Source organism: Phaenicophaeus curvirostris, chromosome 7 (genome assembly GCF_032191515.1).
Source record: "Phaenicophaeus curvirostris isolate KB17595 chromosome 7, BPBGC_Pcur_1.0, whole genome shotgun sequence".
Lineage (NCBI taxonomy): Eukaryota > Metazoa > Chordata > Aves > Cuculiformes > Cuculidae > Phaenicophaeus > Phaenicophaeus curvirostris.
Genome location: NC_091398.1, coordinates 22,725,411 through 22,740,773, shown reverse-complemented (window position 1 = coordinate 22,740,773; position 15,363 = coordinate 22,725,411). Strand labels below are relative to the sequence as shown.

Here is a 15,363-nt window from a genome sequence, read left to right as displayed (position 1 = left end):
CCTATAGTTCTTAAGAGATACTGTAACCGAGAAAATTATATCAAGGGATTGGTTTAACAAGAAATTATTTAAAAATCTGAAATTTTTTAATTATTTTTTAAACACCATTTCGTCCTTTTCTCTACCAAAAAAAGAGCATTAATTAAACTTTGGAGAGGGGAACAAAAATCATAATAGAGAAAAAAAATTAATAGTCCCAAATGTTCAAATTAATTCTCTGTCAATTTTTATTCTAGGAGATATATGACTTCAGACTACTTTAGTCAAAGTACAGCCTCTTTTCCATTGGAAAATTGTCATTTAACAATAGAAATTTTGCCTATTCCATCCCATATTATATAGCAGAGTTCCACTGAATGTACCTGTGTCTATTAGCTATGCACTATTTCAACACCAAACTGAACAGTTCTAATGGCTCATTACAGGGCAGAAGGTATTTGCAGCTTAACTTGTTTTTTTGCTTATTTGCTAAGGTAGTAATGCATAACAAAACTACTTTGGGAATGTCAGTAATAGCTGAACAAAAACTCACAATGCTTCCTGAAGCCTGACAACCAAAGCTGTATTAACCCAAACGGAAGGAACTACCGAGTTTTGTAAATCTAAAATTGTGTTCAACTTAGCAATTAAAGAGATATTAAACTTTTTTATCCATTTAAAACAATACTCAAATGTGCAAAATTTTCACAGTAGGAATAGGACAAATGTACTGCAATTGATTTTGCTGCAGGTGAATATTGCTTCTCAGAGCAAGGCTTTGCTAAAAGCACCCTTTATAGATAAGCCTCAGGACAGTTTCAGAGATGCCACCAGAGAGCAGCAGTATCCCATAAGGGAAAAAAAAACGGGCAATGAAGCTGTGCTCCATGACTTGTCTCTATATTTTAAAAAAAGCATTGCATTAAGTCTTCAGAAAAGGACACTGCATGAAGACATCAGCAACAGAACTAGAGAAGAAAAACTGTCACTAACTGCAGAGGTAAATCCCAGGGCTCAACAGAGACTGTTCTAAGCCCAGTGAAGATGATTACATTTCCCACCACTGTAATGTCCAAGTGCTGCATAGATAAACAGCTTTGAACTTCATAGAAATGGCTTGTCTGCCTTTCCATAGATTTAGGAACCTCTGCTTGAGGCATTTGAGTATTGTACGTAAATATTTTAATTTAAGCTGTAATGGAAAGAAAGAAAAATGTAGAAATTAGAGCAGGGATCTACAATCTGAAGATAGAAACAACATCAAGAAAACAAAAGAATTTATTTGAAATCATAGTGTGATAACTTGTTCATCTTCTTAGACCCATCACAGATAAACAGTTTTCCACACAGAAAATTAAGTACTAATAAATACCAGTAAGAGCCATTTACTTAGAAATGGCTAACCTCCTTCATCTGCAACAACAACCAGGCAAAGGAAAGGTTCAGCCTCAGACTGCACAGTATAAGTTCATACTTCCATTTATTAAGTTACATGTTATTTCTATTAAAGATCTTTTCTGACACTTTACATAAATTGCCATAAACACAAACCAAGCCCAAATTTGCTGATTACCGATCTTTTATTTTTTCCCCCTTTGCCAGAGACCTAGGATGGCAGGTGACTTTGACTTTTTCAACTCTTGTTGTGGTATGTTTGGGTTTTACTGCTCCAAACAATTTGAGTGGCATCCTGAATAAAACAGCTGGAAAACCATTAGCACAGGAACAGAGTGCTAGCCTCACATAATGCCAGTGGCACTCCATACACTTAGTGTTTGTATGTTTCATTCTTAGTGAAATCCATGGAAAAAATATATTTCTGGACTGCACTGGTACTGATTATTCCAAAAGCTTTTAGAAATTTCACAATAACCCTAGATGCCATATCTTGTATCTGAATCCTACAGTCTAACGCCTACGAAGAACAGTAGTTAGGAGTAGAAACTACATAAATTTTAGAACTATTCTGTTCAGCAGCCAAAAAATTGTATTTTAAACAGCTATACTTTTATATATCACATTTTTTCTTTAGCACCCAACAAATTATTTAATGTAACGTGCAAACAACTATTTATATATAGAGTTTATATTTACAACTCATGATTTCAAAAGGCAGGCACAGATTTGCTCCTACCCCTAGGTTCTACAGGTCAAGGTCGGGATCTGGAAACAAGACTGGGCTTAAGCTTTTGAAAGGCTTGTTATGAGGTATTAAAAAAAAATCTCAAAGAAGTTCTGACTCATTCTTGTCTATAACTTGTAGGGGAGGAGGAAAAACAGAAAACTTCTAGTTTATTAAATGTAAAGCACAGAGACCAATAGAAAACATATTGTACCAATAGAAAATATACTGTCTACAGTAGACAGTAAATCATCTTTATTTTAGAAAGCCATTTTCACACTTCAAAGGAAAAAGTTAATTGATCTGAAGTGTTAAAATTAATTCTATACTTATGACACATCTACAGTACAGTGATTTATTACTACTAATTATTACAGCTTGCTATGAAGTAGATTTTATCAATGCATTGGATGGAAAGAGAACTAACCTGTTTCAGATTGAATTTCGGTGGCTCTTTCTTCCACTTTAGCAGGAGCTGATTCTGTTGACTCTGTTACTGCAAAAAGTCAAGTAATAAGCCTGCAATTTCTGCACCAACCGAAATTCCAGATAAAGTGTTAAACTGTGATCTTACAGACTGGCGAGTTCTTCAAGAAATGCACCTTTTCTTAAGCAAGCAGTGTTCACTGTCATGCTTCTGAGATATTTCATTTTCAACTCCGTGTTATTTTTGAACCAAAGAGAACTGAATTTTTGTTCAAATAGAAGAATTACAAAAGAAAGATTCTTCTAAAATTCTTCTTCTCAGTTGATTTCCTATTAAGCTTTCTCTGATCCAGACATGCTAATTTTTTCTCCCCACCTTAAGCTGTCCATCTGATAAACAAAAACAGTTGCTACAGTTAACCTAACTATAATCAATTTGGTATTTTCTGATTTTTTTCTGATCTGCGTGCCCTGAAACCTGTCTACTTTCTCACACTACATAAGCCAGTCTCATAAAGTAGTATAACCGCTCCTTACAATCGGAAGATATTCAGCACTCATTTTTTCTTGTAAGTCCTTATAAGCTCTTATAAGTCCTTATATTTCTTTAATGTTCAGCCATATTGCCATACTTTTTGTTGCCTCAAAATTAAACAGCATAAAAAGATTACCAGTCTCATTACTGCTTTCACTTTGATCATCTGGTGCTCTACAGGGTGGCGAGGGTGCTTTGCGCTTCAGCCTCCGCAGAGAGGAGTTGAGGGAAGCAGTGTCACTGAGTGGCAGAGAACCTTTCCGTACTAATCCCGAAGTAGTCTAAAGAAGGGAGACAAGGGAGGAAGAAGAATTTTAGCCATAAAAGAAAAACAGCAAAATAGCTCTCCTAATGATTCTCTAAAAGTATTTATAATATACATTTAGGAAAGAGGGAGTATTAATCTATTACCAAACATATTATGTTTCTCATCTTAATTCCTCCGAGAAGTAGTTTTAAAAAACAATAAAATAAACAACAAACTTCTAGAGTAACTGAATATATTCACAGAGGCACAAGATACAACAGTAAAAGGACATCAGTTGTTACATATAGTATGAAAGAGAATTTTAATTCTTTTATACCCAAAGGCTATTCTACAAACCCCAAATAATTCTATTCTAAAAGTAGCTAAAAATCCTTGTGAGAAGAAGCTTCAGCTACATCCCGCTGTGATGACATGACAGAAAGTTTCCTTCTCCGTTCTGTTAATGGCAGTCCTATTTGAGCTCTATACATAATCAGTATACATAATTATTAGGATTTTGTTTCTCTATTTGAAATTCTTGCATTTTTATAGAATTTTTCTTAACATCAGCTTTCAAGACTTACCTTGGAAAGTACAACTGTCCTATAATACTGAAGTTAAATCATAGTAAATTTTACTAACAGTAATTAGAGTACCTACCAATATTAAATTGTAATAATATCTTCATTATTGTAGTAAAAGAAAAAAAATCAATTCACAAATTAGCAAAACCATCAAAAAATGGGCAAAGGCTATCTTCACAGTTTTATGATATAGCAATCCAACTGCATTTTGAATTGTTTTGAAAACACATTCTGTGTCTCAAAAGAGAGTGGCTGTACATTTGACTGCCACTCTTAACTGCAGCTCACCTTATGCTTACATCTATTAGGATGATAATGTTAAGGATCTCAGTACTAAAGAAGCATATATTGGCACTAGACGCAGTTGCCTATTTCTGTAGTAATTCTGATCCCCATCACTTGTATACTTAACAATTTAATAATATCCAGCAGTGACATTAATTTCTTGCTAGAAAGATCCACACAGCAACTGGATATGGGGTCGTCTTCAGAAAACTTCTCTGTGCTTTATTTTACCAGCCCACTTCACAAAGCAGAATATCAAGGAATGGAGCTGGCATAAAGACTAAAGATACCTACAATTTTTTTTGTTTTGCTGACAATCCTTTCAAAAATGTTACTGACAACAGAACTGTTGACCGTGTCAGTATCCATGGAATAAGATGCTTATTCCTGAGCAAGTACACAGCCTACAGCAAGAACATTAAAGACCAGAAGCCTACAGTAAGAATAATAAAGACCAGAAACTAGAGTATTTGTTTGTATACAATCAAAACTATAAAGAAAACTACTTGCAAGAGAAAAGATACCAGCACAAGATGTCTGTGAAGCAGTGTTTGGCAGCCCCTGTTAGATCTCAATAAAATGAGGGGACATTAACTGGGGAGGTGAAAATCATCCTGAGCTAACCTGTGCATAGTCATTCATCTATTTTTGTCCACCTCTATGTCAAGTATGACAGATCTCTTAGGTACTTTACAGGACTGTAAGGAGCAACTCTGTCCAAGCTGGTCACACAATTCTTCTACCTGTAATTCCAATGCCAAAGCAAGCAACTCAAACTTTTTACAGCAAAGCAGGAGTTTCAGGGTTTTAATGGGAAGAAACAAAGCACCAGGTGAAATGTTCTTTTAAGAACAGCAGAGGATACAGACATTGCACTCTACTTCTATTTAAAAACACTTCAATGCTTGAATAGTCTTTAAACAAATCAGCTTCTAGATTAAAATATTATAAAGCAAAAATCATAGGATCATAGAATAACCAGGTTGGAAGAGACCCACCGGATCATCAAGTCCAACCATTCCTATCAAACACTAAACCATGCCCCTTAGCACCTCGTCCATCCGTGCCTTAAACACCTCCAGGGAGGGTGAATCAACCACCTCCCTGGGCAGCCTCTGCCAGTGCCCAATGACCCTTTCTGTGAAAAAATTTTTCTTAATGTCCAGCCTAAATCTCCCCTGGCGGAGCTTGAGGCCATTCCCTCTTGTCCTGTCCCCTGTCACTTGGGAGAAGAGGCCAGCACCCTCCTCTCCACAACCTCCTTTCAGGTAGTTGTAGAGAGCAATGAGGTCTCCCCTCAGCCTCCTCTTCTCCAGGCTAAACAACCCCAGCTCTCTCAGCCATTCCTCATAAGGCCTGTTCTCCAGCCCCTTCACCAGCTTTGTTGCTCTTCTCTGGACTCGCTCCAGAGCCTCAACATCCTTCTTGTGGTGAGGGGCCCAGAACTGAACACAGTATTCGAGGAGCGGTCTCACCAGTGCTGAGTACAGAGGGAGAATAACCTCCCTGGACCTGCTGGTCACGCCATTTCTGATCCAAGCCAAGATACCATTGGCCTTCTTGGCCACCTGGGCACACTGCTAGCTCATGTTCAGGTGGCTGTCAACCAACACCCCAGGTCCCTCTCCTCCAGGCAGCTTTCTAGACAGACTTCTCCAGGTTGCCTTCATCCAGGTCATTGATAAAGACATTGAACAGGGCTGGACCCAGCACTGAGCCCTGGGGAACCCCACTTGTCACTGGGGCCTCCAGCTGGATTTCACACCATTTCCCACCACTCTCTGGGCCCGGCCAGCCAACCAGTTTTCCACCCAGGAGAGCGTGCACCTGTCCAGGCCAGAGGCTGACGGTTTCCGAAGCAGAATGCTGTGAGAAACTGTGTCAAAGGCTTTACTGAAGTCCAGGAAGACCACATCCACAGCCTTTCCCTCATCCAGCAGCCGAGTCACTTTGTCATAGAAGGCGATCAGGTTAGTTTGGCAAGACCTGCCTTGTGTGAACTCGTGTTGACTGGGCCTGATCACCCGGTTCTCTTGCATGTGCTTCATGATAGCACTCAAGATCACCTGCTCCATGACTTTTCCTGGCACTGAGGTCAGACTGACAGGCCTGTAGTTCCCTGGGTCCTCCCTGCGACCCTTCCTGTAGATGGGCATTACATCAGCCAGCCTCCAGTCCAGGGGAACTTCCCCACTCAGCCAGGACTGCTGGAAGATGATGGAAAGGGGTTTGGCCAGCACTTCCGCCAGCTCCTCCAATACCCTTGGGTGAATCCCATCTGGCCCCATAGACTTGTGGGTGTCTAGTCGGGCTAGCAAGGCTCTGACCACCTCCTCTTGGATCATGGGAGCCTCATTTTGCTCCTCTAGCTCCTGGGTTTGTACACAGACGGAACAACTTTCTTTACAATTAAAGACTGAGGCAAAGAAGGCATTAAGTACCTCAGCCTTTTCCTCATCCCCTGTCACTGTTGTTCCTTCTGTGTCCAATAGGGACTGTATGGTCTCCCTAGTCCTCCTTTTATTATTTATATATCACTACATTTTTTTAGTTTCTTATTCACAGTTTCCAAGTAGTCCTAGAGAAACAAAAAATACTATTCAGCATCTGAATTTATGCAGGAGGTGATGTCAAATGTAATATTATTTCCCCAAATGAAGATTTTTTTATTGTTAAACCATTTTCCTCCTTGCTGTTAGGCAGTTCTGTTTTTCTTCTCTGCGGTAGCTGCTCTCCAGACTCAGGCCCTCTGTTCTGCACAAAGATACTGCTTCTCTGTTCAAAGGTTTGCACCCCCATCTGCTTCACACAGGGTCCCTCAGCTGACTTGGCTAGCACAGAGTTCTGTGCATTCTCACTCAGCTAAACAGATGTCACCAGGGTTCTTTCCTGCACAGAAAGAGTACGTGTGTAGGGGGTAAATAATGTTCTTAGCATAAGAGCACAAATGCTACTAGATTTTTATAAGCCTTTCTACTGCCCTTTGCATCCAAAGAAACAAACGATTTGCAAAGAGAGATTTTGAGAAAGTACTAAATGTTCCAGTTAAGGTTCAAGTGGAGAACAGATTTTCTCAGGAATTATTCAGCATATGAATATTAAGAGTTTTCAAATCCTAACAAAGGCTGTAATGTGAAAATAGTACTTTAAACAGATGGAAAAAAAATAATGTTATTAAGACGTATCTGACAAAGTTTTGGAATATACATCTGGGTGTTCATGTGTCATACCAACTGCCTATGATAACAAGTGTTCTATCAGTTACACTTAAATTAAAAGCCATGTTTGAATCACTAAAGTAATTAACTGTGCTTGTGCAGAAACACCAGTGAACTGTCATATCTTCCACAACATATGCAGGCGTTCCAGTAGTAGACATGCTGCCTGGCCCTTATAATTAAAAAAAAAAAGTAAAGGGAAGGTAAATAATCCATAGTAATTTTTGAATGCTCGAATGGAAGGTGAAATGGAAGGCAAAACAAAAAAAGTACTTGGGAAAGAATGTGCTTGTAGTGGAGCAATTCAGTGTGCTGCAATGCGCATGTCACACCAAGGGTGACTACATACACATCTCTACCACCAGTACCTACCCTTTTTTGCTCCATAGATAACTAGGTTTAACAGAAGATATGCAGGAAACGGGGATATCAAAGCACATTGCTAGACATATTGCTCATATTTCTTTCTTCCCTTTATACAATTATGCAGACAAATCTATGTCCAAGGAGTAACAGGAAAATAGTCTATTTGCTCTTATAGTGATTATTGAACTCATTTTCTATTACATGACTTAAGCTTCCCACAATACTTAAACTTAGCTACCACAGAGGAAGTAACATACCTTTGACCTGATGCAAAGAACAGACATACAAAATACATTTGCAGACACTCAGCTTGTGTTATTTTGTCAAAAAACTCAATATCAGTATTATCTCCTATGATTTTATCTATATACTTGGTGGTGCAGAAGCAAATACAATAAGGGGACACAGTTATACATTTGGTATGCTGAAAAGCAGAGGCCTGCAATGTTAACCACCAATTCTGAATCATATCAAACAATCCTCATGCAAACCACAGCAAGAGCAGAAATGTAGTCCTGAGCATTGTCTTCTCCCAGGTAACACTGGCTCTATACAAGATCTCCTTCATGTTCATAGTGCTCATTGCATCATTGTCCAACTTCTCTTTTACAGGGCTGACCATCAAGTTTCAGGCAACTGAGCCTCTAGTGTAACATCTAAAGTATGGAACTCATCTCTCCCAGAGATCTTAACTAAGCTGTTCCATGCCGATGCCTCATAAATCTTTTCAGAAATACATCATGGTTTAGTTGATGCCCGTGCTTCCCCATTTTCCTATCTCTCCTTCCCTTTCTTTTCTAAGGGGCAGACAAGAGATTTCAATTTCTTTAGGAGTTAAGGTTGCCTAAATAAAAGCAACTGTATTTCTACAGTTGAGAAGGTCTATCCATTATATAATGTAATGTAAATGTTTTGACTAAAAATCTCCACTTAATGGTTCCTACCCAAGCACAGTTTACGTATGCTCCTTTACAATAAAGGAAAAGTGTGTAAGGAGGCAAACATTCATGGGATAAAATGAAAATATCCCAGTTTATTTTTTATAAACAAAGCATTAGGAAGAAAATCAGCAATAGCATTTCGGGTGCAATCAAATGCTTTTCTTTTAAAAGAGATTTCCTATTGAAGAACTGTTTAATAACCTAGAAAATCACACTCACTTTTAATGAAAACCAGGAAGATAAACATACTGCGTTATACAACAGCACTTTTAAAAAAACCCTTGAGAGCCTCTCAGCTTGCAAGTGTATTTAAACTTGCTAGTTCTAAACATACTTCTGGCAAGAGCCATCTTGCCCCAAATTAGAACTGACAAATAAGTGAGGGATTTCAATATTAGAGACTAATTGGCTCATTTCCAATTTAACTTAACATGGAAATTCACTGGACAAACAAACAATTTCAGTTGTACTAGTCATCTTCCGAGTCTCAAAGAATGAGCAAATCATGCTGTGTAATAACCCTTACATCCATTGTACTAATTCCTCCCCTAGAAATAGGAACATATATCCAAAAGCTAATTCTATAATCACCTGAAATTGAGGCAGAAAAAATTCAAACTCTCACACTAGAATGTAACTGCTCAAATAAAGAGCTAGCAGTTTCTTTTTTAAGGGAAAAGAAGTGGAGAAGCTGTAGGAGGTAAACATTAAAGCCCATTTTTATTCTGTGAGAAATTGGACTACAATACACTGTGAATTTGAAGAAAGACAACAGCAAGAACACTGTTCCCTTAAAGTTGGCTCATTTCATTGTTGTCTGATGTTACTGCTTTGGCATGTTTCTATCAAAACCAGGCAAACAGTTTACCCAGTCAAAACTGACATTTCACTTTGTCTTCCTTGTGGGTTTTACAGAAGAGATTTGTCCATAACAAGGCACATGCAGAAGGTCATCGTGGTCCATAAAAAAAATAAAGCACATAACTAGTCTGCCAAATAAATTGGAAAGTAGGCTTCAGAACTCAGGCATTCTTAAAAGCAACATGATTTGCAAGGAAGCACTTCTTGTAAAGCCAAAGCAGATAAGAAGTAATGCTTAAGGAAAAAAAAAGGTATATCCCAAGTTCTGTAAATTGCGGCAAATACTAAAAATGACTTCTTAAAATTAAAATTATTTTACATCATGCCTCGCTTAACACCTTATGTTTTTAAGGGAACTGTTCCTTTACGTCACAGTTAAGTGAAACCAGAAACCTCAATTACTCAAGTAGCCCTTGATCTCACCAAAAAAACAAATATTTGTTGGTTTCTATTAGTGATGGAACCCTTATTAGAGATGGGAACCTATTATATTTTTTCTGACCTCCTAATTATGTGCATACAGTTTTGATAGTCAAGAGTGTTTTACTCAAACTGAAAAGTCTAAGTTGGAAGGGGCCTTTGGAGATCATTTTATCCAGCCTTCTTTTGAACACAAGGTCTTAGATTAGGTTATTGCAAGAGCTTGAGTATTGCCAGTGAGGGGGCTCCTACCACTTCCTGAGTAACCTATTCCAATGTTCAATTGTTCTCACAGTGCTTAGTTTTCTTCTTGTATCAGAATGGAATTTCCTCTGAAGCAAATAATGCCCATTGGTCTTCATTATGTCACCACACACCCTTGTGAAGCGTACACCTCTACTTCCCCTGCAATACCCTCTGGGTATCAGAAGAATGTGATTAGAATCCCTCTGAACCTTATTTTTGCTACAACACCTATGTTCTCCAGCCTTTAAACATTATGGTGACCTCCCTCTATCTTGAGCTACAGAAATCAAACCTGGACACAGTGGTAGAGGTGTGGCCTAAAAATTACCAAGAACATCGGATTCAAGGTGGATCACCTAGCCAGACTGCAGCCTGTACTGGTGCTTGGGATTACTTCATTCCAGATAGAAAATTTCACATTCATCTTTTTTAAACCTCTGAGTTCCAGCCTGTCATTGTCTCCCTGAATGGTTGCTCTTCTGGCACACCACCTCTCTGCCCAGTGTGGTGTCAACTTCAGTTTTGTTCAGGGTACATTCAATTTCATCATCAAGGATGTTCATGAAGATATTTAACAGCATTGGTCATATTACCAACTCCTCAGGAACTCCAACTGACAATGAGATTAAAATATAGGTAGATGATGTCATCCTTTATCCTTGAGCTTCTACTTGCCACTAACTCACAAAAGCCTTTCTTGTTATTTTTTGACATGTCCTGCCACTTTGTGCTCCAGGCTTGCCTTTGCCTTCCTAACTGCATCTCTGCATGTCCAAGAAGTATCTTGGTTTTTCTTTTGGGCTATTGCTCTGTTCCCTTTTCATACTTCTCACGTGCTTGTTTTTGCACTTGGCTCTCTCTGCAGCACACTTAAATGGGGCTGTTTATTTTTATGCCTCGTCCTTTTCCCACTTAGGACCACTCTTGTGTTGCAGCAAGGCTGCCCCTGAAAACATCTCATCACTCTTCCAAGGAGCTGCTTTATTCTCCAAGGAAGTCTCTCATAGGACCACTCCTAAGAGTTCCCTGATCAAGTTGAGCAATATGTACTTTGCAGTTCAAATTCATTCATTAGGTATTTATTGGAAAGTAGATACTAAAAAGACAAAACATTTTATATGAATTAATAAATTTCAAAGCACGGAGCAAATATTTGCCCACATTTACAACTCAAGCTCTGTATTATCTGATAAATCACTGTGCAATCAAATTAGAATGAAACAAAAGTAATCTTCAACATATGCCAAAAACTAAGGAAGCTGCACAAAGCAGTACAAAATGGAAAATACACGCAAAAATATAACTTTATCTGGACCTTTCTCCTTTCTTTGTATGCTATCCGACTTCAGTCAAATCATTTTAGATGAATAAGAAATGTAAGGACAAAATAATAAATCTAGGCAATATTTTTGAGTGACAGATCGGAATCATGAATTACTGTTAGATATAACAGGATATTAATATTTTTAAAGCATGTTGACATTAATAACTAATTTTCAAAAAAAATTTAATTCAATTAGAAGACAAACATGGTGAGTTAAAAAGAAAAAAATCATATTTTTCCAAAAAAAAGTTTCTTTTATTCAAATACAGAAAGAAGTCTTTGTCTTCTTCTAATGATAAAGCTTTTCAGCAGGACAGAAAACAAGTTCAGAACTTCTGTTAAACAGTGCTCTCTTGTGGTTCTTTGCATTAATGAAAGTGTAAATCATTATACAAAGACGAAGGAAGTAAGCTTCAAATTTTTTGCCTCCAAGTCTACCATAAAATTAATCCCTCAGACTTGTATTTCATTACATTCTGCATTTTATTTTTCTAGCACGCCAATAACCTCATTTACTAAAGTCCACCTTTAGATACTGATGGATATTGCATTCAAGGCAATGTATGGAATAATTTAAAAAATCGTAATGACAATTTCAGCCTTGATCTTTAATTGAAATTCACAATTTACAATACATGCAGTATGAGGATGGTATTTAATTCATCAATTCTCTCAAACCCTGTTGGCAGACTTCCTGCACTGAATGGGGTATATAGGTTATTTAAATATGTAGCCACGCCTCATAGCTTCAATTAAATATATCCTTTTTTTGATTAAAATAAAACCTTACTTTAACTTGCTGACAGCACAAGAGCAGGAAGATCTTTCCCCAAGATTTCCGCCTTTTCTGGTAATACTATGTAAAGCACAAGCTATTCATTATCACATATAACTAAAACATTAGAAATGACTGGAAATATCAAATCAATTACTAGATATAATAAAGCAAGATAATGTTTTCTCATTTAAACATATATCTATTAATCAAAAAGAACAAAAAGGTGCTGACAATACTAACATATAAGAAGTTGGTTTTTCCTTTTCAAAATACAGCAGCTACTTTGGATACAGGACAAAGTTTCAAAGGAACACATCTTTCAGTTTCTGTAGTTATTTTCATATTGAATTTTTTAAAAGCAAGTACTACAATTATTTGCCATTTATTTCAAGTCTCAGCACATTTTAACAGGGTTACCAGAATTATTATGTCTAAGCTTCTCCTAATTTAAAAGAAATGAAGCAAATTTAACTAACCTGTTCATTCCTATCAAGGCTGTTAGATTTCACAATACCAGACGGTGGTCTGACTTGGGCTTGTGCAAGTTCCTGGGGAGCACTCTGAGAATTTGGCATAGGCGGTAAAGGAGCTCTGCGTTTCTTTGGCATTTCAGATGGCAAAGTGTTTGAATCATACTGCTTGCTAACAGTGTGAGATCTCGTGGTAAATGTTGGCCTTGGCTTACTCATCAATGGAGTTGCTGGGGCACTGGCAGCCTTGGAGTGCAGGAGGATGGAAAAAAAACATCCAAGTTACTGATACTTTCTGGAAAATGATCAACAGTATTGATTGCTCAATATGAATATATGTCTAGAAGATTTCCTTACACAAAGTTAAATCTTACTTGTTCTTTTATCTTCTTCCTTCGTTGAAAAAAGCTGAAAAAACCTTTGTTTTCCTTCTCCTTCAGAACATCTAAGTTTTCGGATTGGTAGGAGTCTAAAATACAGAACAATAGTTCTAGATGTTATTTACTGCACAAATTCTTTTCTCCTCCATTCTTACTATCAATGTCTACCATAAGCCTCCTGGAAAGATAAACAAAACGCATCATAAATCATCTATTTTAAGTTTTTCTAAACACTGCAAAATTAACAGATTTCCTACCATCCATGTTCTTCCTGTCTTTCTCAGAAGTCTGAGCAGATGAGTTTCAGCTGCTTATTAATACCCCAGCACTTAATCCAGCCCATCCCACTTGTCATACAGTACAGTTCATATCACAATGGCCGTAAAAGGGGAAAAAGAGCATCAGCCTCTCCAACTCTCAGTTCCTAACAGTTTAAATAAGTGGCAAAGAGTGAAGTGGGACAAGTCAGGCACAGCCTCACAGATGGCATTACTATGGAGAAAGATCACTGAAACACCTGATGGTGCTGCACATCTCACTGCATAGCACTCAGTGAAGACAGTCAAGTCCGTTTTGGCGTCTTGCAGAATTTATCATCCTTACATAGTCTTACTTGTGCAATTGAACTGTAAACCTAAAGGCTGTCTTTCTTAAATTTTTTCCTGGACTGCACTTCAAGGAAATCGCACTGAATGGAAATGCGATGAGCAACAAAAATCAGCAAGGCCACTATGGGGTCTTGATACAAGTATCAATATAAATATGACTGTAAATTTAATCAATCGATGCAGGGTAAAACTATACAGAAATACTTCACGTACTGTTGGGTATATTCACTTCTGTATTATCATTTTTAATATGCATTTATGATAGGATAATTACTCATGCTACAGTTAAACAGACATTATAATAGGAGCAGATGGTAGTGTCAAATACAGTTTCACTGCCTATTTCAGTACATCATACCTTGCAAAGATGGTAAATTTAAATCAACTGGTGATGTAGCTACAGAGAGACAAAAAGAAAGACAGTAAATGTGAATCTGAACCAAGGATACAGTTATAAGTTACAAACACAGAAAGCCAAGCTGAGTCCTCAACATCAGGAAAAAGTAACTCGGTACTTTCCTGAAATAAAACTACACATACCTGCACTACCTAATGCTATAAACCATTTACAAGCCTGAAGACGTACACCACAGACTGCAATCTTGTATATAAGAAGAAAGGCTCCACTTATATTTCTGAAGAAAAGAGGAAAACCAGCATATACAATAGCTTGCTCTGTAAGTTTTTCAATGTCAGGCAGTTCAAACTTGGAAAATGAAGAAGAAAGTAAAATTAAAATATTATCCCAATAAAATAAAATTTGAATTTAAATTCTATTAAGTAAACGGTACAATCTCACCACCTGCATAAAACTGAAAATTCAGAGCTCTAAAGCTGTTTGCGAAATGGAAATGGTGAACTACTTTACATCAAGATAACCAAAGTACATCTAAACTTTCTATCAGTGTAGAAAGCATATATGCCCTCTTACTCTCCCCTAAGGATTTTTGGGTGTTGATTCAAATGAAGCCACATCATACTGTGGAAAAAGCAGCTCTGCTAGTCTGTAGATGAAAGCAGTAGCCAGATAACAAACAACACAATGCACTATGGGCACATGGAGTCCAAGTAATGTGTTTAGACAAGTAAAAACACATTGTTTTCCACTGAAGAAGAGAAAGATATTTCATCTTTGTATTGTCTGTAGGAAAACGACATATTTTCCAAATCTGCCATTCTCCTGCCCTTCAAGATAACTGGCTTTTGGGATGTAATTGAGAGAACTCTTGAAACTGTAACCACTAAATGATAAGCTTACAATATTTAGGAAGGGAGGAAAGACACAGAAAAAAAAAAAAACAAAACAAAAAACAAACACCAAGTTTTAGAGCAGAAAAACACAGCAACTAGAACAGTGGTCAAGAACAGGAGTGAGTCAATATTACTGCATGTTTATATTGAGATAAAATTTTCTGTGAGAAACGTCTAAAACAGAAGAAAACAGACTGCATAGAATCTTTAATCACAGTCAAATAAACCCTTCATGAAAAAGACAAACTTAGAGCTAAAGTTAAAACGAGGCATAGGAATATCTGTACAAACATAAGGAAGTTAGTCCATTGTGCCTCTGTGG

At 37.4% G+C, this 15,363-nt stretch overlaps 1 protein-coding gene across 9 annotated transcripts in view; it reads right to left on the bottom strand.

The window, feature by feature from the left end:
* Positions 1-15,363, bottom strand: part of COBLL1 (cordon-bleu WH2 repeat protein like 1) — a 50,420-nt gene that overhangs the window by 14,354 nt on the left and 20,703 nt on the right. For 8 of the 9 annotated variants that reach the window (XM_069861195.1, XM_069861188.1, XM_069861194.1 and 5 more), the window contains exons 5-9: positions 14,149-14,187; positions 13,177-13,271; positions 12,809-13,048; positions 3,199-3,343; positions 2,529-2,597 (exon numbers count right to left, since the gene is read on the bottom strand). In XM_069861195.1, coding sequence (XP_069717296.1) covers positions 2,529-2,597; positions 3,199-3,343; positions 12,809-13,048; positions 13,177-13,271; positions 14,149-14,187 — 588 coding nt within the window. The remainder of the gene's footprint in view (positions 1-2,528; positions 2,598-3,198; positions 3,344-12,808; positions 13,049-13,176; positions 13,272-14,148; positions 14,188-15,363) is intronic. The other variant, XM_069861189.1, reaches the window with a different exon arrangement.